This window comes from Agelaius tricolor, unplaced genomic scaffold (assembly GCF_023055355.1).
Source record: "Agelaius tricolor isolate 1412-34295 unplaced genomic scaffold, bAgeTri1.0.p SCAF_5, whole genome shotgun sequence".
Taxonomy (NCBI): Eukaryota; Metazoa; Chordata; class Aves; order Passeriformes; family Icteridae; genus Agelaius; species Agelaius tricolor.
Window position 1 is genome coordinate 34,013,785 of NW_027269265.1, and position 27,985 is coordinate 34,041,769.

General features: G+C 44.6%; 1 protein-coding gene across 2 annotated transcripts in view; it reads left to right on the forward strand.

Moving 5' to 3' along the window:
* GALNT16 (polypeptide N-acetylgalactosaminyltransferase 16) overlaps positions 1-27,985 on the forward strand; it is a 76,048-nt gene that overhangs the window by 25,958 nt on the left and 22,105 nt on the right. For both annotated transcript variants that reach the window (XM_071427150.1, XM_071427149.1), the window contains exons 2-7: positions 12,544-12,719; positions 15,563-15,661; positions 21,906-21,973; positions 24,420-24,485; positions 25,472-25,593; positions 27,629-27,716. In XM_071427150.1, the coding sequence (XP_071283251.1) occupies positions 12,544-12,719; positions 15,563-15,661; positions 21,906-21,973; positions 24,420-24,485; positions 25,472-25,593; positions 27,629-27,716 (619 nt within the window). The remainder of the gene's footprint in view (positions 1-12,543; positions 12,720-15,562; positions 15,662-21,905; positions 21,974-24,419; positions 24,486-25,471; positions 25,594-27,628; positions 27,717-27,985) is intronic.

The following is a 27,985-nucleotide window of genomic DNA, read 5'->3' on the forward strand; positions in this document are numbered from 1 at the left end:
ACTGTCTTCTTGACAGTATTGGTTATACTCACACAACACCCTTGAGAAGCCAAGGTTAGGATCACAGCCCCAGCTATCAGAAACAGATACCCACATTTCTTGCTGTGACCCATACATGAACTGAAAAGTGAAATCTTGCTCCAGAGTGGAAACTGCTGAGCTGCTGACTGGGTGAGCTGGGTGGCCAGGAGAGGAGTCTGGTATGTCAGGAGTGCAGTTTCTGGGTGAGAGGGATGTGGGACTTGTTTGCATGACTGTGAGCTTTTTAAAAATTGAATTTGGGCAAAATGTCATTAGTTGAATATGTGAAGAAAAGTGCCAGACAAACCTTTTCATAAATGAACTCAAAACCAAAATATGCAGCTCCCAAAATCTGCCTGATTGGATTTATGGTTAAGGCAGGAGAAACTGCTATAGCCCAAGGTTTCTGTAGTAGTGTTATTGCTGACCACAAAACATTCAAACATTACTTGGTTTGAAAATCAAGTTCTGTCTTCTTTACCTTCTGGGTTTTGAATTTCTAGATATCCACCTTTTTCTTTTTTGCCACTTTGACAGCAGAAATTTGTCCTATCCATAGAAAAGTTGTCCTACAACATAACCCAGGAGTTGTATCTTTACAAGATGTTCTAACAATACAGAACTTTGAGCTTTGTGTGTGCAGAATCAGATGATGCCCTTTGTATTGGACAGGGATTGATTGAGTAATGGATTTTCAAGATCCTGATTATCACTGACTTTGTTTTGCTGCAATTCGCACCTGCAGAATGAGACAAAGGGCTGTGTGAGGGGCTGCAGCACTTCTGGATGGGTGGAACTTCCATGAGCAGTGGTTGTGGCAATACCTGTCCTGAGTGTATTTTTGTGGTTCTGCTCTTCCTTATGTGCCAGCTCTTTCCTGGTTGACAGTGACTAAATAGCAGAGCTGAGGGGCTATTGAGGGAGCCTCTATTATTAGTGTGATTGAAGTCTAGAATGACAGAGGCCTGCATAGCATAACACAGGTGTTTTTCATATTTGACAGGCATATATGAGCCCATTGTGTGATTCTTCATTGGTATGCATCCTTGATTAAATTTGCTGTTGGGGAGGTGAATTTAATGCCTTTGCAAATAGAGACCCAAACAGAAGCAGAGTGCAGCTCTGAGGGTTTTATCTGTTCACATTGATTACTAAGTCCTGGAATTGGAGCAATGCAGTAACTGAAAAATCAATTAAAATGGAATATCATTTGGTTCCTAAACAAAATGGCAATGGCCTGATAGTCTCAAATCTTCATGGACGAATAGGCAGTGAGTTTTTGCACTATTAGAAAACAATGTTGTATGCTGCAGGGCTGAATGCCTGGCAGAGAAGATGTCTGAGTGGAGATGATCTTATACAAAGGGACTCATTTTTGTAATAAATCATGGATGTATATGCACCATCACTATTGTCACTACAGATGGAATGTCTGTACAGTCTTTGGGAGTAGATCTCATAGCTTCAAGCCTCCAAAATACAAGTTTACATTGTGAGCTGAAGGTCAGTCTTGAAATTCTCTAAGAAAACCAGGTCATGATTCTGCAGCGACATGAGGAGCTATATTAAGTCACACTGCTAAATGTCACTTTGGTTGTTGGTTTACAGACAATTTGCATTTTCATATTGGGCCTGTCTGACTCCCAAACAATATGTCCTGCCTAAAGCCTTTCTCTGTGATGTTCAAAGCTAATGGGAGGAGGAGCTGTGTGGAGCATTGTGGCAAATTACTTGACTCATCAAGGTCAGAAACTGTTCAGGTGTTAGCTCCTGGGGAAGACCAGGTCCTTGCAGGCTCTGGGGCTGTGGGCCAGCCTCCAGAAGCAGCATGGTACTGGGCCCAGCTGGCACAAAGGCAGGAAGGAGTGTGGCGCCTGGGGCCAGACTGCCACCCAGCTCCATCTGCAGGATGTGCAGTGCTTCTCACCTGCCTGGTGCAGCTACCTGTGAGAGGAGTGACAGGGTCAGTTGTCGAGTGACAGGCAGGCTGCCAGGGGTGGGGTACAAGAAAGATAACCAAGACAACTGGGGAGGGGTTTGGGGATTGACACAAACTGGTAACAGGGCAGGACCTTCTGAGAGAACAATGGGGGAAAACTGAACAAACATAAAACACACCACAACATCAGTCTGGTGATTAGCATGGGGAGAGGGGAGAGAGTTGGTGCAGAATTGGTTTATGTTTAAAACCATGACTTTTTGAGCAAGACCTGCCAATAAAAACACATTAGAAAAAAAAAAATTCCTTGTTGGAAGACAGGGAGAAATTCCCATCTCCTGCTGTGGGGGTGACTTTGTCCCTGCTGGGTGTGAAATGTCCTGATGTGTCCCTTTGTCTTCCTGGCTCAGCTGTGCATGTGCACAGTATTTTTGTGGAGTGTGAATGTTGGCTAGTTGCAAAACAGCACTGTTTTATGCTTAATCTTCTAATCTCAATTTAAAGCTCTTGAGGATGAATGATTAAGGAGGTACTTCAGCTTCCTTTCTCTAGCCTTAGAAAAAGCCCTTACAGTGTGATCTTGAAGGCAAAGAAAATGAGCTGCAAGATTAACAAAATTAAATACTCTAATACTTTGGGTGAGTGGTGCCTGCTTCTCAGTGCCAGCTGACCTCTGCTCATCTCTTAGGTAACCAGTTCACTGCTTACTGTGTTAGCAGTTTATGAGGCCTAAAGTTGCTTTCTCCTTTTCTGTGAAAATATCTGTGGTGGCATCTGTCACTCCAGACAGTTGTGATTCACTGGGAGGAAAGGACTGAATGTAGGTCACTGGGGTTCAAAGGGAATGGATTAGTAAATCAGCAGGCAGGCACACACACATGTTGTGCCTGTGCAGACAGTGTAGGTGGGGGAGTGGGCAGGGAGAGATGCAGTTTATGTGGCTGATGATTTATGAAGACATGGACCACCCTCATTTGAACTGTCTTGTTGGCTTCTTGGCTGTTACCAAGTGGCCATGGGAGCATCATCTTGATACAGAATGCTGTATGTCAGTCTGTCTTGATACAGGTGCTATAAATCAGGGTTCAGCTAACACCCAAGTGGCCACTGAGTATCTGACAGTTACAAGACAAATAACAGAATATTGTTCCTTTTTTTCTTTGTTTTCCTAGTTCAAAATCACTGGGAAACCAAAGGCATTCATTGCGTATTTAAATGTCTATGAAGGCAGGGATATTTTTCCAAAAGGAAAAAAAAAAACTTCTTCACATAGCACCATTTTTACTCTGAAGGACCTCAAAACACACTTTTAAAGATTGTGTAGGTATGACCTTTAGCAGAGCAGTATTCCTGCATACAGTAAGTAACCTGGATGGCTTTTGCTGAGTAGATTTCCTGTGTAATACTAAACAGATGTATAGATGCAGACAGCTTCATGTCCATGTGACCATCTTCTCTGTACAAAACCTTCATACCCAGAGGCGCTGTGTCCCCAGCTACCTGCTGGGATCTCTTTCTGACAGTGCTGCTGCTTTGATGTGGGTGCCAGCATGAGCAGCCTAGTCCCTTAGGTATTCAGAGAGTGTGCTGTCCTGTCTGTCTTCTCCCTGACACCAGACGTTGTCATGGATATTTACGGATACAGGGAACTGTGCTTGGAAAACAAGTGCTGTTTCAAGGAACAGCAACCCTACAGACCCCACACTCCCCACCTGTGCTGGTAGTCAGCAGTTTTGAAAACTATCCACTCACTATTTCTCATGGGGTTTTCCACATTGTTTTCTCCTGGAGTGGAATACAACAGCATAAAGGTTCCTATGAGCAAAAATGGCAGTGTTCATGTCACAGCAAAGTTTGCTGAATAGGGAACAAATGGCATTATTCCAGGGTATGAGATAATGACTGAACAAATATAGAAGCCAGATGTATGTGAGTCTGGACATGTGGGTCTTTTTTTATACAAAATCAATGTATGTAAATATCATAAATATATTATATTGTACAGTTTCATAATAGACATTTGTGTGCATTAGACTTCAAACTGAGGGAAGAAATGCACCTTGGCAACTGCATCTGGGGTCTGAATCTCTATGGTTCTGAGCTGACTTATTTCCTCCAAGCTGTTTGGAAGAGAGTGCCCTTAGGCATCTATCTTTGAAGCCCTTTTTGTTTCCATTGCTTTGCTTTATTCAACACTCCTGAAATCAAAAGATCAGAAGGATATACCTTAGGGCATAATGTCCCCTCCCTCCAGCTATGGACAATGTCTCCTGGCATTTGGGCCAGAACACTGTTTAGGGTCCTTGTTAACTGCTGACAGTCTCCAGGATTGAACAGCTGGGTCAAAGATGGACACACTTGATAGAAGTCATCTCCTTATGCTGTATGTTATATCTATATATACTATATCTCCCTTGGTCAGCAGCAGAGGAGGATGAAGAGTAGTATTCTGCACCTGTCACATGAGAGGTTGTATATAATAAACTCCAGCTGCTCAGATTATCCTTCTGCAATGAATATACATCATGACTATTCAGAGGGGAATCCAAATTGGCAGCATTTATGCATTTGTTAATCTAGGTGGGCATGGAGAGAGGTTAGGTGGTGTGAAAGCCAGTCACTGCATGTGGAAGTAACTTCTTTGCACACAGTGTGGTGCTGAGCTCATGTAACCAGCACAGCAGCAAGCATCCCATGCTCTTTGGGCTGCTGCTTGCAAAGTGAATGACACTGATGTGTGTGTAGTGCTGGCACTTGTGCACTCTTTGTTACTTTTGGCCATCTTCCAGTTGTCAACCCATGCTGCATTGCGTGTCCTTGAGATCTGGGCAAAGTGATCCAGCCAGGCTTCCTGGAAGCATCTCTTCCTGCATGTCCTTGTCTACAGGAGGGATCTGGATGAACAATTGCAGGAAGGATGCTTCTCCACAGAGACACTAAAGAGATGGCTAAGTAGGATCATTAGGCAGAGGCCACGTGGCTGCCTCAGAAGCAAGACTGCAAGTACTTACACAGGATAGCAGGGAGTTGGGAGTGTGGTATTGTGGCTGCAGCTCTCTTCACAGAGAGCAGCAGGCACAACTCTCTCCCAGGATTTTTTCTGGGGAAGGCAGTGAGAAGCACAGAGAGAAGAAGAGAAAACAATTCTTACCTCTATTCACTGCTCCTGTTGTTTTGCACATGGGGAATGTGTTATGGAGATTGTTTACCCCAAGTGATTTGTTAATTGGACACCGGTGAAGGTTGTTTTGATTCCTTGGCCAAGTGGGCCAAAGGTGTGTCCTAACTGTCTCAGACAATCATGGGTTTTTCTTTAGTATTCTTTTAGTATAGTATCTCTTTAGTATGTAATTTAGTGTAGTATTAGTGTAACATAGTTTAGCTTAATAAAGCATTTGTTCAGCCTTCTGATTCATGGAGTCAGAGCACATTATTCCCTGGCTGGGGGATTGCCTGTTTCTATGATATGGTGGGACAGACACAACCCTTCTGTGTGCTGAGAAGTTGGATGAGGGTGTCAGAGAATCACTGCTCATGATAGAGACAGTAATTTAATTACTCAGGGGTTTTTTTTGCTGATCCCCTGTAAACTTCCCACATGCTGTTTTGCTCTCTTGTGTTGCTTTCTTCCCTTAAACTGCCCAAAAGACCAGCTGACAAACCACAGCAAATCTGCTTGAAGGTTAGTGACTAAACCTTGTACATCAACGCACTGTTGTGACCTGTAAGTCAGGAACATCCTGTTTCTAAACTCTTCACACCAACCACCTGTGTCTGCTTGTAGCAGACATCATAGGAGCCTGTGATGTTCACCTAATCTATGCTGTAGGCAATAAATGGAATATACATTGTGCCATCTTCTGTATCTCTCGGAGGAGGGCCTGAATATTGCATCCAAAAACTGCTGGTTATGGGGAGAACATTGCTATGGAAACCAAACACACAAATGTAGATGTTTCCCCTTTCTTATCTTGTTTGGAATTTCTATCTTTGCAGGTCAGATTCTTGAGGACACTTTCCTTGTCAACAACTCAGTGTCTGGCAAAACTGTGAGGGAAGAAAAGAAGAGCAAAATAGAAATTATTTGGTGAAATGGCATGACTTTCTAGTCATGAGACAGGCATGGAGAGAAAAGGCTTCTCAGAACAAAACCAGAAGAGAGCTGAGATGCAAGTCTTGCAGAGCTGACAGAGAATTGCCTCTGCACACACAGAAGGCAATAAACACCCAGAGGCTATGGAAAAGAATAGGGAGGTAGAGAGGCACTTTGCGCAAGCATCAGTACTGGAAAGCAAACCCCAGCAGACAACCTCTGTTTCTCACTTTCGCCATCCCATGGCAACTACAGCTCTGTCACAGGGCCTGGAGAAGCCCTGTGAGCTGGTGACCATGGGCTCTTCTCAGAGGGCATTGGAAATAGCCCTGCTGGGTGTCTGCTGCTGGTCTCCAGCTTGGAACTGGCAGCACGCCTCAAGATTGCCCAGGGTTAATGGCAGCAGAAATTCTTCTGTGACTAGCTAGGTGCCATGGGAGCTGATCAAGTTGCTTTACTCTTTCCATTGTGTTACTCCAGTTTGTGCAAGCTACAAATGAAACATTCAAATTGGTCTCTGGGCTCTGCTGTTAGCACTTGCACTTCTCAAAGAACAGTGATGGTTCTATTTAACTGTGGTATTTTTTTTTTTTAATTTCATAGTAGAAGTTCCATAAGTGAATGGTTCCCAAACCACATTTCAAGTGCTTTACACAGTTTAATAAAGCATGAATAAAATAGGCGCTGTGCTGTCAGGCACAGGCTTTTGTCTCTGAGGACTAGGAACAGTTTTTTGCAAAAGTGTACAGATTTTTCATGAGACATAACAAAAGCCATGTGCACACTGGGATTCCTAATGCAAACTGGAACTGCAACACACCCTCTAAAGCAAATGCTTTTGTTAATAGGCACTTAGCTCACATGATCTTGCAGGTTCAGCCCATAGAGAGTAGCTTGGTCCCTCAGGAGTCTTTGGGATTTGCTGCAGATCTCAGTCCTGCCCTGTGATCTGTGGCAGTCCTAGCCCATCCATGTGCAGCATGTGGGTTACAGAGCTGAGCCGTTCCTGTCTCTCTAGCATCCCCAAGCACTGCTCTGCTTCCCAGCATCTCACTGCTAGTGGTTGTGCTGTGCTGGCTTGTTCTCTCTGGGACTTCGCTTCAGGTCACTGGGACAGTGCGTGGAGCACGTGGAGTGAGCCTACAGAGAAATGTCACAACATGCAGGCCCCAACAGCACCAGGGGCGTTTGCAGAGGTGAGCTGGCTCTTGCCTTTGTTCTGAGCGATGAGGATTTGCACAGCTGGCATGTTTGTGTCTCAAAACGATGGGTTGAAATTGGCACTAAACTGAGCACTTCTCAGTTCAGAGAGAGAAGTCTGCTGGGGGGAGTTGGGCATGCAGAGCTCATTGGGAGGGAGGTGCTGGCAGGGTTGGGGTTCACGGCAGTGCAAGTGTCTGAGGCTGTGGCAGCGGGGTAAATTGAAGGGGGGCCTCAAGTTGTTACTTTCTGGCTTGCTTTGTGTCCATATTGGTCAATTAGACCTTTCTGGTCAGTTAGGTCTTCCATAGAAAGACACTTAGTGGGGATGGCTTGCAATTGATGCTTTTCACTTCGGGGGTTTGACAGAGCTGAGGCAATTGTGAAAATGAGCTTAAAGGAGAAGTGTGGCACCCCCTGCTCCATTTGTTTTACTGGCACTAAATGCTTGTAAGAAGTGCAAGAGCTGCAAAGTGTATGTCCTGTCACATAAAACTGCTGCTGGACTAATTTCATAGTAACTGTAAAATTATTAATTGCACTTACCTTTGAGAGTTTTACATACCTTACTCTAATTAAATAGTGATTCCTCATGACCCCTGGAGTATGGTTATTCTTTTTGAATTTGGCCAAGCCTGCTGTTAAAAGGATGCACCTTGGGACCCTGAATTCCCAGCTCTGGTTTTAGTGGCTGTTAGCACCATGTGGCAGCTGGTGTGCCTGTGTCTGATGGCAGACTATGACAATGCACAGAGATGAATGACACTGTCTCTATGGCAGTCTTGCTATTTCACAAGGAATCAGGCCTAGAGGAACATCCCTGTGTTACTTGAGAAATGAGGCTCTCAAGTTTTCATAGACATGCACAGCATTAATTCCTTTACCTAAATCCCTCGCTTACAAAGTTAATTTTGCTATTTAAATAGTTTCTGGTCTCTTGGGCCATGTCAAAATACAAATCAGAAAACATGCTTTCAACAGCAGAAGAGCATCTGATTCCATTCTGTCACTGAAAGGGAATAGTATATGTGAAAATGAGAAATGGTGAAATAAGATTAGAAGGTTTACGGTACTTCCTGAAATTTTCATATGTGAATTTTTTTGGAGGTCTCAGCAATACTTGGGACAAAACTTAATTTGTGCAAACTGTTTGCTAATCCCTGGTCTAGACACTCACATTTCCAGTGCCTATTCATCTCTATTTCTGCTTAATTGTAGCTTTTTTTTTTCTTTTTTGTTTTTTTTTAATGAGAGAGCAGCAGTCATAAGGAGCTGGGCTCTTCTGCTCCCCTAACTTGCACTTCCAGCCCCAAGCATGGGGATAGAGGGTGTGTAACTACATCAAGGACCAAGGGGTATGAACTGTCCTGTTGGTATGGTAAAAGTCTTGACTCTGCATTCAGCTGTACATAATGTGCCTTTAATACACTAAAGCTAATATCTGCTTATATTGACTACTTCCTGAAGTGAGAGGTGTTAAGGTGAGGAGACAGGAAAGAGGAGGGTAGACATTAGTCCGCCCTTCAGACAGGGTTTGGCAGGGTTTCATAGAGAACCAGCACTGTTCCTGTCAAGTATCATTTGACTTCACAGCAATAAATGTCCTGTAGTGCAACATCTATGTTCTAGGAATATAATCTGATAAAGCAAGTCAGTCCTTAAAGATAAGCTTTATATTCACTTTGTTAGGCTAGTTCATAACTCTCTAGGCTGCACTCAGGATTGTGTTTGCTCTGCTTTTTTAATCTGACTTTTCTGTCATGTGGTTTGTAATGAGCTGTAATGTCTAGGGCTTTTCTGAGGGGTTGCTACTGTGCTGTGTCTGCCATATTTTGTATCAGCACAGACCTGGTGAACTGTAAAGGTCTGCAGAGCCCTTATTAAATTGCTTTTACTGTTTTCAGACGTATTTTCTATGTGTTGAGATAATTTTGAATTCTAACCCTGTTACCCAATGTGTCTGGCATTTTTTCTGGATTTCCTATGGATTTGACAAACTTACTCTGTCTGAATCCAAGGTATTTATGAAAATACTGAATAGTGCTGGATCGGGAACAAACCCCTAAAGACCTGCTCTTACCTCTCTGCTCTAGTAACAGCTAATAATTATGCTCTGGCAGTAACTTTCCAACCAGTTTCACCCATTCTGCAGTAGTTTCACCCGGACTATTACTTTTCTAGCTTTCTAATGACAGCATCTTAACATGCCCTACCAAAAACATCTAAATCATGATGTATCTGTCTCCTGCTTTTCCATAGCCTTGAGCCTGATTACTCCATCACAGAAGAAAATTAGATTGGTCTGACATGACTCGGTATTGACAAATCTCAGTTAGCCCCTATTTATTACCTTGTTATCTTCTTGGTGCTCATAGATGGATGTTTGGTTACTTGTTGATTATTTATCGATTAGCTGCCTTTCTGGAAGCTGAACCCAGGCCCTCCTAGCTGTCATCCTCTGAATCCTCCCTTTGAAGAGAGCACAAAGAGATACTGTCTGAGATAAAACTGCAAGTGGGACTTAACTCTTAACCATCAATCATTTCCTAGTGCTCTTTTATCACTTTTTGATGCGTAAGTAATGTGAGAACCATAGTATCTAGAAGAATTATCCCTGAGAGTTCAAGTTTAAACGTCATGGCTTTTAGGGCAATAAAGGGCCTTCCTGTCCCTGCCCACTCCCTGGGACTGGGAGGAGTCCCCCCAGGGTCTCACAGCCCCTGCCCCAGTGATGCTGCAGCTGGACTGGTCTCCAGCTCCTGGTAGCCTTGCCCCGCCCAGCCATTGGCCCTGCCAAGGTGGGCCCTCATCCTGTCCTTCCCCAGCGAGGTGCCTGATTCCCCGGGGCGGGGATGCCCTGGTGCCCCAGCCCTGGTGCCCACTTCTGGCTGGGGCCTAGGATTGTCCCTGGCTGCCAGACCCTGCTCCCCAGCTCTTGCACTCTCCTGGGAAAAATGTCTCCTGAAGATATCTTGTCATTTCCAGCATTTTCTAGTATGTTCCTGGCAACATAAACCAAAACCAGCTGTTGCTTTTATGGGACTTGGAGGGGCAAGAGATAAGTATCAAAGGGCAAATGTGTGATTGCAAAGTATTTCAAGGTGTGTGATAAGCTGGGCTTTTGCTTCAAATCAGCATTGTTTTCTAAGGCAAAAGGAAAAAGGGAAATGGAAGCTGAGTTCAGCAAAACTCCTTGTATGATTTAAGGAAAGAAAACATTTCAGTTTTTCGAGGTATGAAAGTAATTGTTTTCTCATCATACTGAAAATACAAGCTCAAGGAAGATTCTAGGCAGCAGGCTGTGCAAGGAGCCATAAAAGTAGCCAAGATGTTCCTGTAACCCAGCACCATGCCCAGGTGATGTGGTGGTGGCTGCAAGGGGCAGAGGGGATGGCAGCAGCATCCCTGGAGAAGGGGTGGCAGAGCAGGACTCTGGAGGAGTGGAGCAGAGGCAAACTTACCCACTGGAGTGTGCCTCTGTGTGTGTCCTACACAAGGGCAGATCCATAAACATTGGCTTGGATGTGCAGTAGCTGAAGGAGTTTCTCAGTGCTGAAAATAATAGCTCTTTTTCTTTCCCCCATGAAAAGATGTTTGCCTCATTCTTGTATCGTGAGAAAGGGAAATCTGATCTCAGGCTAACTTTGGCTGTATTAGGCATAATTTTATGGCCAACCTTAATTTTTTTTTCTGACTTAATTCATCTTCTCTCCAAATGGAACAGTCCTAACTTCTAATTTCTCTCCATCCTCCAGTAGCTTCCTTCCAGTTACAGGCTTGACAAAGCTTGTGCTCTGGCCAAGGCTGCTGGGCTGTCACTGATTGCATATAACTGCTCACAATGGTTTCAGATTTCTCTGTCCCATTTCCAGTGCACTCAATTTGCTGCATTTCCCATCTCGGCAGACTGAGTGCAGGGTTTCATTTGAGCTGTCCACAGGGATGCTCAGATCTGTAGCCTGAGTGGTCACGGTTCATTTGAAATCCATCAATGTACATGAGTAGTTCAATTTATTTTTTCTAATGTTCATTGTCTTCCCTTCTTTATGCTGAATTTCATTTGCCATCATCTTATCTGACTGTCTGGTTCTCCTAGGGCTGTCTGGACTGAAGGGTAGCCCTTGTCAGAGAAAGTTGCAGAGATGAATGTTCGTCTAAGCACTCTCCTGCTTAAGCAATTTGCTGTGGTGTTGGGTCTCTTGAATTCTTTCCCAACCTACTAGGATGGCCCAACCAACATGCTGTGTGATACTGGGGACCATTCTCTGGTCTCTTGCCCTCTGTAACTCCTAAAAGGAGACCTTTAGCAGAGGGAGAAACGTGATCAAGCCTGGTAGTAGAGAGCATCCAAGCTATTTTACATAGAAGGATCTCAAGATCTGGGGATTACCTAGTGCTTTGAATGAGATGTGTAGGTGCAATTATCTGCCTCTTGCAGCAGTTTTAGGGAGCTCGAGCACTCCCTTGCAAAGCTTGGGAGTATTTTGTCTTCATGATTTGGTCTATCAAACAGCTACCACAGAAAATTTGTTAAACTACTTTTATTGTATAAACAGTCTTGATTGCTTTATAAGAAAGTATTTTAGAGTTTGTAGATTGTTTCCAAATAGAGTCATGTACCTAAGAGAGAGCCAGAGCTGTGCCTGTCCTCTCTCCTGATGACCCCATGAATGGTTTTCAGGTGCTGATATTGTACTATCTCTGTGGCCTAGGAAAGTTAGGGGAAAATTAGGAGGGGAGAGGGATGGCCCTGATCTTGTAACTCTTGTGGGGTACTGAGGACAGTCATGGACAGCTTTCAACTCTATCAAGGATGTCTGTGAGACTGGGCAAGTCTGAGCAAGGCACAGCAGGGAACCTGTTTAATCAGCTGCTTCTCTGTTTGTATGCAGTGATTGTTGAAAGGCTGAAACTGCTTTTCCTCAAAATATGGTGTCTCAGCCACCTTGGCTGGAGACTGCTCTCAGACATTCATTGCCTGGAAGGGTTTCCAAATGCCTGCAGTCTCACACATTCTGTGTAACAGGTGCTAAAGGGAACTTGGCTCTGCTTGTGCTATCAGGAACAGCAGCTTCCATCCCAAGCTCACTCAGTAAGGACAGCAAACAACAAAGCCTGCCATTTTAACGCCCTGTCTGTGGGGACTCCTGCTTTCCTTTCCAAGCTCTTGCCTATCCTGCCTTCCCCCAGGCCTGAGCAACTTCCAGATGTATGGCAATGTCTGAACTTATTACCTCTAAGCATGGGCCAGCTGCCGTCCCTGATGCTCTGATGCTTGTCTCTGCTCTAGATGACGAGGGCTCCCCTGGGAGAGAAGAGCAGCCGGCAGGGTTTTGACGAGAAGGCTTACTTGTCCTCCAAGGTGCTGAAGGCTGGAGAAGACCCCTACCGGCAGCACGCTTTCAACCAGCTGGAGAGTGACAAACTCAGCAGCGACCGGCCCATCCGGGACACCAGGCACTACAGGTACCCTGCAGCCCTGCTCCGAGCCGTGCTGCTGCTTGCTGCAGGAGCCCACTGCTCTCTGCTGTCAGTCTGTAATGCTGACAAAGCATGTTTTGGGTTTTCCTTTGGTCCACTGTTTCACTGAATTTCATGGTTTATCTGGAAAGGTCTCAAGTGCTTGGAGAGCCTTGACAAATTCAGTCCCAGCTTGAGGTTTTTCTAACACCTCTTTTTCCAGGTCCAAGCATCATCTTCTTTTAGCACAGCCCCTCCACTGCAGCTCAGATTGGTCATTGGACAGTTGTGTTTTGCCCAACTGCCCCTACACTCATGGCTTCCCTTGGCATCCTTCTGTCCTGGCTGCAAAGTGCACCTTTGTTGCAGCCTTGCTTTGCTCTGGTGTTCCTCACCTGCTGTGCTCTGACTGTCTGAAGCTGGTTTTGTGTTTCTTTTCATCCTGAACGTCACTGGCTGAGGGCTGGTGGGGTAGGGATGAAACTGACATGCAAATACAGTGTTCTGTAGCTTGCAAAGTGCTTGTCATTCTGTCCTTGTTTCATCTATTCTGCTGAAAAAAATTGTCCTTACATTGCTAATGCTGCTTGGGTAACTATTCTGTAGTTTCTGGAGGACAAAAAGGTAACACTTTAGTACAAAAAGATTATTGAAAACTATAGGTTTAATAGTAATAGGATAGTGTACAATAGTCTACTTCAGTCCTAGACTCTACCTAGAACTATGTATGGTTCTAGGTATGATATGGTTGCAAAACAACATTTCCCAGCAGCTGGGAGCAGGAAACCAGGCATCTGACTTGACTGAAATTGGGAAAGGGATGCCAGGAGACATGGAGCTTTGTGAGCCTGCCAGCACTGACAGCCCTCAGAGTGTTTTTCGAAGGCAGTTAGTCAGGACCATGGTTGTGGGATCCAAGTCTTGTGCTGCTGTTCTCCAGCATAGTATTTGGGACTGGCTTCCTAGTGACGCAGAGGCAATAGTGCCATGTTCCGTGTTGCTGACAAGTCTCCCTGCAATGCAGAATTGCTGTTTTCTGTTAATCTGCTGTCATGTTCTGGCCTAAAACCAGCTCACTTCAAAGATAAATTATTGTTTATTTTGATCTGTGATAGCATGCAGAGCATGCTTTTTGTGAAGAGCCTCATCTGTGCACTTCAGTCAGAAAAGCAAAATATATGTGATTCTCTGCTAATGTATAGCTATTTCAGACCCAGCTTTTCAAGGATTCCCTTGAGTAATGGAGAGTCCAAAGTAGGATATAATCAGAACAAATAAACCTATTTCCATGTTTCTCCCCTTTACAGGGAGTAATTTGGGAATGAGCAATCTGTGTTTGACTGTCTTATAACAATATTGGAATAGTTGCTAGGATGGCAACTCAGGATGAGACCTTATTTCAGCTGATACAAGTTAGATTGTGGACTTGGCTCTTTGTTTAAGGAATGGGGGGAGTCTGTAGATCACTAACATCAATTTTTCTTCAGGCACCCAAGCCAGGGCATGGACATACTTGACTTTACATCCTACAAGCTCCTTCTGACTTAGCATGCATCTGTTTCTTTGATCCAAAGCAAAGACAGGGTCAACTTTTAAGCACAAACCTTGTCCTTGTTCTCTGGGATGCTGTAGTAATGCTAAAATACTGGGAAAGCTACCCCAAACAACCCATACATCAGCCTCTTCTGCTTTTCCACTTCCTGATTCCTTAATACATTTTGTGTGCATTACATCACAGAGTTATTTTGAAACAATAATAAATATGGTCTGTCTCAGGTCTGTTCTCACGTTGTCCACTTTAGTCTTTATCAGATTTCTCTATATGTTTGAAAATTGCTGTATGAAGCTGCTGTCCCCTTAATAAAACACTGCAATGAAAGTCATAAACCAGTAGGATTGAAAGTGATGATGAAACTAGTCACAGTTTAGCAGTAGTCATAAAAGAATAGTAAGTAAATGTGGAAATACAAGTAGTGGGTCTGAGAACTGAATTGTATTCCCTGTCAGGATGGAGATTCAGTCTATGCAAAGCCTTGGGTTGTTAAAAGTAGGTGTAGTTTCTTCATCAGACAGGAAATTAGAGCACTCTGACTGCAGTTTGGCACCTGGAAGTTAAGAAGGCAGATGCTTTGAAGGAGCAGGTCAGCCCACATCAGCTGTGCTCAGCATCTGCCGGAATTGGATTCAGGATTCATGTCTGTGAGTTGCTCCCCTCACAGAAACTTTGCTTTCCACAGGGAGAAGCAGCCTGGTGCAAGTTAATCCTTGGTTCTGAGTGTCAGAATGTGTGTATGTACCTAACATTACAGAGTCAGATAAGAAGATAGAAAGAATTGCTCTTCATTGCCAGCAGGTCCATTAGTGTTGAGCCTCAGCAACTCCCCAGCACACATCACAGAATTAGCTGGTGTTTTCCTTTCTGTGAAGTTTGTGTCCAAAGAATTTGAAGTGCTTTATACAGCAATGCCCGGGTGTACCACCTCTATGCATCCTTAGCATGTCCATGTCCTGTGCGTGAATAAACAAGATTTTATGTGAATCACAGGTAAATCCAGGGACTAGAATCCAGAACTGAAACTTAGTTCACTATAAAACCTACATGGCCTCCTTAGCATGCAGGTTTGTGAGTTTAGGTATCACAGCCTCCAAATGTTGCTTTTCAATGGGCGCAGTTCTTTTTAAGCTCTGCCAGCCTTGGTGCAGGGGCTGCTGAGGCCTCCCTTGCTGCAGCTCAACTGTGCTGGTTCTGATTTTAGCATATTACTCTCTTTTTAGAAATTCCAGGTACACTGTTGCAGTACTACTGCTGGGTAATGTTTGGCTTACACTCCTGCTGTCCTGTGCTGCAGGTGCACTTCGGTACGCTATGACACTGACTTGCCAGCCACCAGTGTCATCATCACCTTCCACAACGAGGCGCGATCCACGCTGCTCCGCACGGTGAAGAGGTGAGCTCAGCTGGGGTGCCGGGCCTGGATGGGGAGGTCTGGGAGTGCTCTGGGGGGAAATTAGGCATTTTACAGCAGCTAGACAAGCAGGGTGGCTGCAGTTCCCCGAGTGACAGCGTTCTGCTCTCAAGATGGCCCACTAGGATGGGCCAGAGGCTTGGATTGGCATTGTGGGCATTTCTTCAAATGCAGAGCACATCTGCCGTTAGCCACTGTATGGCTCCAATTGGGGGAATCACAAGCAGCAAAAAAGGGTAGTGTGACATTCACATTCTCTGAAAAATCTCTTTGCCTAGGATTTTTCTCCTGGGAAGCTGAGAACCTCAGAGAAAAAGGAAAACAACTATTATCTCATTTGCTTCTCCTGTGTTTTGCTCGTCTGGAGTGTTTTTGGAGACGTTTACCATAAGTGATTGTTTCATTGGGTTCTGGTGTGAGTTGTTTTCACTCATTGGCCAATCAAGCTGTGTTGGGACTCTGGAGAGAGTCACGAGTTTTTATTACTATCTTTTTAGCATGGTGTAGGTATTCTTTCTGTATTCTTTAGTATAGTTTAGTATAGTATTCTTTAATATTATATAATATAGTATCATAAAACAATAAATTAGCCTTCTGAGAACATGGAGTCAGATTCAACATTCCTTCCTTCTTCGGGGCACCCTGCAAGTACAAGAGGTAGCTGGGCCTGCATCCACAGGTGAGAACAGTCTTAAGTCTCAACCAAGTGTGAGCTTGGTTTGGAAGAGTGGGGGGGGACTAAAGAGAACACTGTGTGTTGCTAGGTGCAGTGACAAGCCCTTGCTCACTGTCCCTTGCTGGTAATCAGTTGCTGAACTGATGGCCCACCAGGTGTGCCCTGGGGCTTTGCACACAACTCCTGCTGAGCCTGCAGGACACTTGCTATCTTGCACCAGTGTATTCTCATATCTGAGTAACAGCAGTGGGCAAATCTAGCTAAGTAAATAGGTGGCATAGGGCCTGTCAGCAACCCCAAATAGATGGAGGCTTGCAGTCATCTGTACCACAAAGCGATGTTCCAGCTGCTCCTTCACTGCCCTCTTCCATCACCCCCACAGAACCCAGGGAGGCTCTTTTCCTTTTAGTTCCCACAGAAAAAAATGCCCTCTGACTTACTAAGTAATTTCTCAAAGGGTCTCTGAAGCCTGCAAGCAGGCCTGGGAACAGCCATTGAGGGTGAAGGGAGAGTGAATTGTCTGTGTAGCAGTTTGAGCTGATGGTATCGCTAACAGGAATGCATCATTCATCATTGCCACTTCTTCCCTTGACAGGTCCTGTGGACTTAAAGAAATGTGCTATGTGAATAAAGAAACAGGCTTTTTCAAGTTGGCCTCATGTCTAGAAGGCTGGGTTTCTGCCACCAAGTTTGGTGCTATTGTGTTTCCAGAGACCTGTATATATTGCGTTGACATGTTTTGTCTTTTTATTTCTATAATTTTCTTTTCCTTTGAACCATACAATGAGTTCTGCAGAGTCACTGTCCAGAAAATGGGCAGGCTTATTTGGAATCATGGTGCTGCTAGGGCAGCTGGAGGAGATTTCTGCCTTTTCAGTAATAAGTCAGACAGTAGATAGGTGCTGAGAAACCATGGTAGTATGTCCTACTTTTTTCTTGTCCCAGAAAGCCCAGAACTGGATACAGCACTTAAGATGTGGTATTACCAGTCTCTCAGATGTGGTCTCCTGCAACCAGAGCCCCCAACAAAGACCTTGAAAAACAGGTGACCATCTATTCAGATTGGTCCCTGCAATGCTGCTGTCCCTGGATGACTGCTGTTGTGAGGAGCTGGCTGCACTCTGCTGTGAATGGTGTAGTAGATGGGATTTCCTCCCAGACCTCTGGCTACAGCTGGGGTCTTCATTCCCAGATGATTTACAGCCAGTGCATGTGATGGATTTACTTCTTCCTTAAATCACATCAGAAGTGTAAATAATTTATCCCTGTCTCATGAGAGATCCTGAAGGCTGAGTCCTTCTTGGGCTCTACAGTATTTGCCACACAAGCAAGCATTGGCTAGTAGCCTTGTCTTTGAGCACTGAAGATTTGACAACCATACACAGAGGTAAAGGTTCACATCATGGCTGCACTGCTAGAAGAGGCATAGGATAAGTCTGACTTACACGTTGACACTGATGCTATAGAGGGATTTGACAGAGCTCTTCAGAGCCTCTTCTGTAACCTGAGAGTCCCATCTTTCAGCAAAACTCATCTGAATGTGCCAGGCTGAATTACTGCTGTGAAAGTAATTGTTGTTCAAGTCACACACACAGTCAGTGCACCAGTGCTATGTAATTACTTTGCATCCCTGGCACTTCAGGATAAGTCAAGTATCAAAGGGACAGGACTGTTCTGTTCTGTTGGGTTTATGACCTGGCTGTGAGTCTGCTGTGGACCACAGTAATATTAAGCAGCAGGAAGCATAAAATTGCTCTGCCTGTTTACCTGCTGACTAGTCAGGCTTGCAGCTTGTCATTATTTCTATATCTGCAAGAGCTTTCTTAAACCAGGTAGAGCATGATTATTTGGATAATTAGAATGAACCATTTGAGATGCATCTGGTGAAAGTTAAATATGATTCCACTGTTATTATGGGCCTTTTCCCAAGTTCAGTTATCATGATTACACTGTGGGAATGCTATAAGAGAAATGGGTGTGAAGGAGGAAAAGTGATGAAAATGAGCAGCACTAAAAGCAAAATTTTCTATGTCTGAAAACATTTTTAGAGGCCTAATATTTTGAGGTGGGTTGAAAGCGTATTACCAGTTGAAATTTTCATAACCGAGGTCTTTGCAAGTGTGGCTTTTGAGTATCTAGTTTGGGCACTCAAAAACCAACCATAAGATTTTGGGAAATTCTAGAATGAAATACATGAAAAGGGTACTGGGATTGAACTGATCTTAAGTCCAGAGAGAGCCCAAATGCACTCCCCTGGGCCAGAATTACCTTATTGCAAGGTAATTCAACAAAGTGGCAATGCCGGTACAAAAGGTCCTGGGAAGTGACCCAGGGATGATACTCCTGCATCACAGGCTTATTTCAGGGTCATCTAAACCTGGCAGCTCTAGGGGCCAGACCCTAATCTGCATACCCTTCTTGCTAACCTCACATGCACATGGACTTAAACGCCTCTGGCAGCTCAGCAGTTGCCTTCTTCTCCCTTCTGTCTCTGGGATCTCTGCTGCTGGGTGGAAGCAAGAGGAATGATGTACTGTTGTTGCTCCTTGAGGATGGGAGAAATGTTTATGTATGAGGGAGAGGGGGAAAGAGAAGAGTGACCTTGAAGAGGAATAACATATTCCCTCAAGTACCCTGTTGCTTACCCCTCCTGGTCTTCAGAGGCAGCATGGGCTGCATACCTGCCTTCTAGTGTCGGCTCCAGCCATGTGTTTTCAGTGTAGAGGGAGACAACTGGTTAAAAATATCCAGCAAGAGTTTAAAGAAGGGGAATAGGGGAAAAAAATGGGAAATGGGCTATCAGACAAAACCTGTGAAGATGCTAGTTCAAATGGCTTGTTGCTGGCATCCTCAGTCCTGCAGGAGACATGTGTCACTCAAGAGCTGCTTGCCTGTTTTGATCTCTTTTCTTTGCTAGGACATAGCTGTCACTCTCAAATCAGTCACTTGCTTGGCATCCTGTGCTCCTTCAGAAACAATTGTCACTCAAAAGGCATTTTATGTGATTGATGTCTATGCATGATTAATCTTTAAGCCATACCTTCAGTCTGCTGCTGTGAGCATTCTTGCAGAAGAAAAAGTCAAGTGCTTTGTTGTTTGGTCACTCTCTTTCTGATTTCAGAAAGTCATGATTGCAGGGACCTTTTGGTTTTGGTGCAAATGTAAAGGTGAATTGTGAGGCTCTAAGTCACTGGATTTGATCAGCTGTCAGTGCCTATGCAGAGGGCCTGTGAAAATCCTGATTAAGAGGATTCTGTTGTAATGCTAGAGCATTGGTGTAGCATCTCATTACAATGACAATTTAAAGAATGGCAAAAAAGGATATTATGTTAGAGCAAAGGGAAAAAAATATACTCTTCTGCTAACATCCAGAATAAACAAGATTATCTGGGAACTTAGTGGGGGCTGGACAGAGGAGAGAAACTCATTGGCAGTGCTGATGTCATGTTCATGCAAGAGAGTAAGGATTCTGATACTGAAAGAAGAAGGAAGCTGTGAGAAAAGGCAAAGGAGATAGGGAATCCATAAGATGAGGGGGGAACAGTCCATGTTTCTGCTGTAAAAGGCAATTGTCACTTGGATTTTGGAATTCTACTAATACATTTTTGTGCCTGAAAGTGTTTGTCATGGCATTCTCGGCACCTCAGTGAGGGGAAATATTACGATTACTGTGCTCCTTGTTAAAAAGACAGGGATGACAAAGTGCAAAGAAGATTAAGTACCTTTCCCAAGGATCTACAGGAAGTGATTGCAGAGCTGAGAGAAGAACAGGGCACTGTACAATGAGCTGTGAACTCCTCATGGGATGTGTTCTCTCTACTGGGGAATCAGTGGGCAGGTAAAGAACAGAGAACAAAATGGGGCTTTTTTTCCCAGTTATGTTGAGTTGAAAGACCTGAAACTTGTGGAGAAAATGTGAGCATTGCCAATAGTCAGTGGAAGAAGGTGTAGAATACCATTTTGCAGCCATTATACTGCAGTCTGTCTGGATTGTTTTGCATTGTGTTTGCACAGACAAGAATTTCAGTGCAGGGCAACCTTGTCTGTAAAATATGCAGATGGTGGTGCTGAGAGAAGCTGCACTTAGAATGGCACAGGACCATTGCCCCACCTCCCACCCTACCATACTAGAGGATCCAGGGAGACATAAGCCAAGAGAAGCAAATGAGATTCAGCTTTGGAAAATGCAAGCTCAGTCATCTAGGGACATGTCAGCTCAAAATACAAATACTATGAGAGGTGTATAAAGCAATGTGAATCTGAAATAGAGTGGGATGTGATACTGTGCAGCAGAACAGTCAGAATTGTGCTGTATGAGAAAGCAGAACACTCTTCCAAACTGAGGGAACTTTGGCTCTGTATGCAAAGCCATCAGTGGTGTTACTTAACAAGATGGCAATTTATTTCTCTACACCTTCATTCCTAGGAGCATGGGACTATTCTTGTTGTCCCTTTCCTATATCAAACGACAACAACAGAATCCAAAAGGGAAAAAAAGCCAGAAATTTTTCTCCAGTATTGCTCAAAAGAGCAGGTGCCACTGAAATGAAACAGATTGCTAGAACTAGGAGGACAGTGTTTGCCTCTGTTTTTAGTATTAAAATTTGCATAACTGCCCTCTTCATTGGACTGCTTAAGCATCACTGAGCAACCTTGTTGAAGGTAATGAGGACCTGCCTGTGCACAGAGGCGTTGGAGGAGGCTTGGAGGGGGAATATGCTGTGTGATGGTAGTAAAGCCAAGAGAAAGATTTGAAGAAGTTCATGGAAAAAGAGTTCAAGCATTTTAAATGAATGAGACTGGTAAAGAGGTCGGAACTGAACTGCTCAGACTCCAAAGTACTAGAATGCTTTGGTGTCTGGGGAGGGCAGAAGCTTTTCTGTGCTTTCCTCGTGTGTGTCCTGCAGATGCAAACTCACTGCAGACCCAAGGATATTTCATGGTATGGTGCAACCAGCCTGAGGAAAGGGGGTGCTTTCAGCGAGTGTGGTGCTGGTTTGAAAGACAGACAGGTAACAATCAAAAGAGGGGAAAAAATCCAAATCCAGAATATTGACAATGCTTCCTTCCAAAGAAGGGAATTGGTGAGAAAGCTGAGCAGGTCACACCTGTTGCATTGAGGTAGAGCTCCTTGCTGGGAAAGTGGCAGCTCTTTATGCCCTCCAGCAGTGATGACTTTCACCCAGAGGCTGGCAGGTGGGAATGGCCATTGGGCTGCCTTGGGGCAGGTGGTTCTCTCCATTTCACCTCTGTTTAGGGGAAGAGCATGCTGTGGCATCATTTGCTAGCTGCCCCAGGCAAGACTCACAGTCAGCTCCTGGCTGTGGGTCCTTGTAAAGTCTGGCGGAGTGCCACAGCTCTCTGGGATATTCTCACTTGTAGTTTGGTCCTGCCAATGAACACTGTTACAAGGGCAAGGTCACTTCTTCCACTTTACTGGAATTTGGTATTGCTGCTGTATTGCATAGTACAGCAGGTTTCTATCAGTCCTGACATTGTCATTGTTATGGCAGCTCACAAAGTGGTTTTTTCTTTCCTGGGTCCCTGCAGTGTTCTGAACCGCACCCCTCCCAGTCTCATCCAGGAGATCATTTTGGTAGATGACTTCAGCTCAGATCGTAAGTGTGGACCTATTTCCTTTACACTTATTTCTTTCTTTCTGTTTTCCCATTTTTTGTTTGCTCTCTTGAGTCCCCCTCCCTCACAGATTCCCTCTTGTCTGTATGCAGGAGAAAAAGAAAAGAAAGTAAGTGTGTGTTTAATGTCCATGCATGGCAGAGGCCAGAGCTTCTTCCTCTCTTTTTCTTTCCATTGGGTCTTCCATTTCTGTCAGTGTGGCAGTTTTTGCTAGGTTGCCAGAGATCTCTGTCAGGTTTCATTATGCACCATTTGGTGAGCCATTTAGCACAGATATCTATGTAGCAATGCTGTATGTGAGCAGAGCAGGTACTTACAGACCAAGAGGCAAGAAGAGGATGCAGTAGAGCATACAGAAAATTGCTGCCTGGGGTCCTGCTGGCAGGGTGAGGCGAGACTGGCTGTCTGTCTCCATGTGCCTGGGACCCCAGGTGTCCCTGTGGGAAGCTGTGGCAGAGTTAGTGCTTTGGACAGCGCCATACTTTCTTCTGCAGCTTGGCACAGGGAGGGAGTGTCTACTGCATCAGTTCCACCAGAGCTGCAGACTGGAGGCTCTGGAGTCTTTCCCTCTGTACAGCTGCCCTTGCTCCTGGCTGTTGTGTAGTAGTTGTGAGGTGGTGGGCAGAGAAGACTTCCTGCTTCCCCCATTATGTGTTCTGGATTCAAGGACAATCTAGTTATGTACCATTTGTAATGGTCAATAATTACTCCTTCAGAACACTTTACAGATAGCTGTGAATGCCCACCTTGGCCTGCTGAGATAAGGAAGCAATGCTATTTTGATTTTGCAGCTAAATGCTTATGTAGCTTTGGCCACAAAAAAACCATTTTAAAGGTGGATGCTGAGATGAGGGATTTGAGTTTCTGAGGGCCTTACAGTATGCTTTGAATAAGTGCCAAGCTGTGCTCAGCTGTTTAATTTCAGTGTTTCTGAGCACTTCCAACAAACAATCCTAAGTGTTCCACATTCTGCACCTAAAAATTCAGTTCTTAAGGGGAAAAGTGTTCCAGATCAACAGTGATGGATTTCTGGTACCTGTTCTGCACAGGGTTCAACCCTAAACTCCCATTTAGGCTCCTCAGTAAATAGGAAGATTTTTAAAAGGCTCCATCCTGTCACAGCTCTTATTTTTTCACTGGCAGCTGGATATTTGTGGATATAGCCACTTCCCTGAGACACGTTCATGGAGGCACTTCAGCACATGTTTGAGGTCTGACACTTTGATTTAATACCTGCCCCAGTTTCTCCTAATGTACTGAGAGTTCGTAATCTCTGGCAAGTATCTATAGGCAGAGCCATGTGCTCCACTCCTGCGGAGTGAACGACTGAGTAAGGATTCTCATACCTAACTTGTGACTTGGCCAAGATAAGAGCATTGCCTTCCCTTGTAGCAGAGTTCCAGCAAAATCTTGATGCTCTGTAATTCAGAGCACCTGCTACTTCCCTTGGATGAAGCAGCATCTGCCAAAGTGCCAATGTAAGAGCAGTATTTCAGATTGCACAGATCCTTGAGAATGGAAATGCTTGTACAGGAACATGCTAAGAGGTGCACATTGGCTAAGGCCTTTGCATTCTCCCCAGAGTGCTCAATCTGTGGGAAGACGACAGCAGGAAAGAGGGGGCATGAGACATGTAAAGGAATATGGAATAAACATGGAAATTGGGGTTAATTTGATGGAGCAAGGAAAAAGAGCAAGTTAGAAATTGCTGTTCCTATGACATCTGCTAGGGCAGGAATAGAGAGGATGACAGAGAATTAAAGACTCAGTGCTTATTGGTGTCTGGCTGGAGCAGGTAACAGTTCCTCTCCCTCATCTTCCCTAGGTAATGGAAATGAGGGATGCCAGGAGTTTCTAGCAAGCTGCCAGCAAAGCCCTTGGTCAGGCATTCCATGTGTCAATGTGCTGGTGTCTCCAAGGAAGCTAGTTGCATCCCACTGGCCTTTATTAAATAAATCAAATGGAAACTGCCCTGAGAACAAATGGCAGGAGATGCCTAGATGAGCCACTGAAGGAAAAGAGAGCAGATAAGATCGCTTTATGTTACAGAACTCTCTTTTCCTTGGCACTTTGGTGATTTGCAGTCCCACTTCCCTGTGTTCCCTCCTCTTCATTAGTGCCCAGTGCCGTGCTGCCAGCACATGCCCCATTGTCCTTGGGAAGTGCTGAGCAGGGGAGCTGGAGGCCTGGCTGCTCAGAGGATTGGGAAACATGGGCTCGACTGCTGAGGAGGACAGCCAGCAGGCAGTGCTCTTCTGTGTGCTCTATAGACAACAGGACTGAGGCCATCACACTGATTACTGTGATGTTAAGTGAAAGCAGAATTTCCCCTCCCATGGAGAAGCAGGAAGACAGGTGGCTGGGGCTCTCTGTTGAAGCCAAATAATTCATGCATGTACACTAAATGTCTTTTTTGCCTTCCCCAAGCTGAGGATTGCCAGCTCCTTACCAAGATCCCAAAGGTCAAGTGTCTACGAAACACCCATCGAGAAGGTGAGCGTGGGAAGCTTTCTAAGTACAAAGATCTTGCCTGTTTTTCCACATGACCCTCGTTGCCTCCCAGCTGCTTACAGTTGTTGCTTCTTATAGTTAGAGTTTATTTTTTCAGTTTAAGCATTTGGAAGTTTTGTGGAGGGAGAACACAGCTTATCAACTCTCAGGCTTCAGGGGTCTCACGTAATACTTAAATAATGAGAAGTGGTGTCCTGAGGCCTTGGCTGGAACAAAGACCACATTTTAAGTTCTTTATGAATAAAGATCCAGATGTAAATCTCATCCTTTTAAACACAAGCTAACTCTTGCACCTTCAAGTGCAAGATAACAAGCTGTGTAGGGGACATGAGAGAAGGAAAAACAATCATGTATCTATCATAAAGAGATACAATTAAGGAAAGTTTTTTCTCATCTATCTGCTAAATGCATAAATGACTTTCCCAGCTGCTCTTTAGTTTGACCCACATGTGCTAGCTTATTTCTAAAGCTGTCAGTGCACAACAGGTTTGGAGCTAGGATCTAGAAGTAGAGACAAAAAATCACTGTTTAGTTCACAAAGAGCATCCCACATAGTTGGATGGTCTGTAAGAAAGTAAGGAGTCATCTGAGAGCCAGGCTGATCTCTCTGCAGGGCTGAATAAGGGACAAATGGGAATAAAGCAGATAAGCAGTAAGGAAGGCAGAAAGCAGAGAGAAGAATTTGGCCATGGGGAATTGGTGATGTAGGCAGCAGAGTGCTCAATGGGAGAGTGAATGAGCAGGCAGCAGCCAGGTGTCTGTGGGTAGGGCTGGAAGGGAAGGACAAGGAGCCAGGTGGAAGTTCTGTGTCATGGACAGAAGTGACAGGAGAGGTCATTCATTGTGTGCTGGGAGGGCTCATCTGACTGTCCCCATGGTATGGCCGCACAAAGTATTTTTTCTGAAGGAGGCTCAAATGTTTCCTTTCCTAACCTTCCTGCTCCTTTGCTGTCCTTTTCTCTTCGTAGGGCTGATTCGCTCTCGGGTGCGAGGAGCTGAAGTGGCGGCTGCTGACATCCTCACCTTCTTGGACAGTCACTGTGAAGTCAACAGCGAGTGGCTGCAGCCAATGCTTCAGAGAGTGAAAGAGGTGAGCACCATGTCCTGCTCTGGGATGGGTGGAGCTGCCTGGCCTGTGCTGTTGGATCCTCTGCCCTCACATGCCTCAGCAGAACTGGTGAGAACAAGGTACTCCTCAGGCAGGCTGTTGCAGAGGAAGGTACTGCCTGAGCTAGGTGGGTGAGAGATCCCTGATGGGATTCTGTTCAGCCACTGTGACAAGGCAGGAGGTGCAGAGTGATGGGATGCAATGCTGAATGCTGGAACCACCAACTTGTACTTTTTGTCTCTTGCAGGCATTGTGCTTCCTTGACATATTCACCTGTATGTAGGACATCCCCTTGGGCAGCATACATGGTGCAATTTTTCCATAGTTTCCATCTCCCCTGCTGCTGGACCCTCCCCTTTGCCTTGTCACTGCCAAATTTTTCCTTCTATTAATGTTCCCACTGAGCTGCCACCATACATCACCTGCATGCAGGCAGCTTCCTGTCACAGAGAAGCTGCTTGTGACTGCAGGGATGTTCCCTTTGATGGTTCACTTGGCAAAGGATTGATGGAAGGCTGGAAGAATGAAAATTAGGCAGAAATATTAGCAGCTGTCACCCTGACTGCACTGCAGAGCTGGAGGGAGAGATCATACAGCTCTGCTGTAAGAAAAGGCAGGGGAGAGGTGATGGGAGAAGTCCTCCTTGCAAGTGGCTGTGATTGTTCCCCTCTGAAAGGAGGATCCCATGAAGTAATGGGTCTTAGGAGAAGGGATGGAGGCTTTAATGATGCTTTGTAAGCATGCCTGATTAGCTTAATATGAGAGAGCAGAAGAAGATGAAACTTCAGAATTGATGAATTAAAAGTTTCTGCTTTTTATACTTGTTCAATAAAGCCCATAAATGTTTACTTTACTTATTGGTCTTTAAGTGAAGCTGCAGCACCAGTACAGGCGTTCCTAAGCAGAATCTCATTGATTTCTTTAGAGAAGGAACTAAAATGCAAAAGCCTGTCTGCTAACTCTAGTATACAAATTTTTTAGTGAGCGGATTTCAAGTCAACCTATTTCTGACCTACTTTCTGCATTTCTGATGTAGATACTATTGTAGATTTCAGTCTTGCCCTAGCCAGTCCTGGCACTGATTGGTTGGAGTAGTGGCTGGCACACCAGGCTGCCAGGTGGGTGCTGGATTCTCAAGCTGGGCAGACACACTCTGGCTGGGCCACCATCACAGCTCAGAGGGGAAAAAGCATGAATCCTCTTACCAAGATGTCCCATCTTAGCCAAGTGTGGTACATCATGAGGAACTATTGCAAGGCACAAAATGAAGGTTTGATTGGAAAGGCATGGATGCTGGCAGCTATCCAATAACAAGGTGCTGTTTCTGGCATTTCTAGCTCAGTTTCATCTTACATGGCAGCTGTCACAACACTGTCTTTTAATGCTCTGTCTCATGATGTTGAAAAATTGTTTGACTTCTATTAACTAAAAGGTTTTCAAAAGAAAACTGTAAATGTCTATATGCCTTAATGGCAATAAAGTACTCACAATATCTTGATATTATAATGTATACGATGTGCCATATGTATTATAAAGTTTGCACTATGAATCTTAAATGTGGGGTCTTGATTCCTAGTACTTCCTAGGTAAATACATTATTAGCTAAATACATTATTAGGGGTTTGATAATTTCTAGGCTGATGAAAATGAGCTAATTTGAATGGCTGAGCAGAAGGTGTGCTGTCAATAGATATCAAAAGCAAGCACAAAACCCTTGGGACAGTGATTGATGCCCTGTGACTTGTGCAGGAAATAAAGAGCTGTTTCTTAGCAGCATCCCTAGGTGTTGGAGTCTGACTCCATTCCCCACATCCATGGAGTGCAGCTGGCTGGTATCACCATCTCCATGTTTGGATTTAGTGGTCACAGATCCCTTGCACAGCTGCCAGAACCATATTGGAGAAACCAGACAAAGATTTACATGTGCAGCTTTGTGTTTCCTGATCTCTGGCAGCTTTCCTGGACATTCAAGAAAGCCTGACCCCTTTATTCCCCCCCCTTTCTCTCTCTCCCTCAGGATTATACCCGAGTGGTGAGTCCAATCATTGATGTTATCAGCCTGGATAATTTTGCCTACCTGGCAGCATCAGCAGATTTGAGGGGAGGTGGGTATAATGAATGGCTTATATAATTTTGACCTGAGGGATGGTGCATGATAAATAAGTTGTGTTCTCTTCAGCTTTCCACGAAAATAGAGTGATGATCTTTCTGATGGGTTATCTCTCCCTTGTTCTCTGCAACTTGCAAAGTCAGATCTTTTGAAGAGTTAGAACAAAACTCAAATAGTATTTTCCTCTTGACCTTGAATCACTGTCATAACATATAGCAGTTTCAGGACTTAGTTAATTGATGAAATATCTCACTGTGTCCTCAC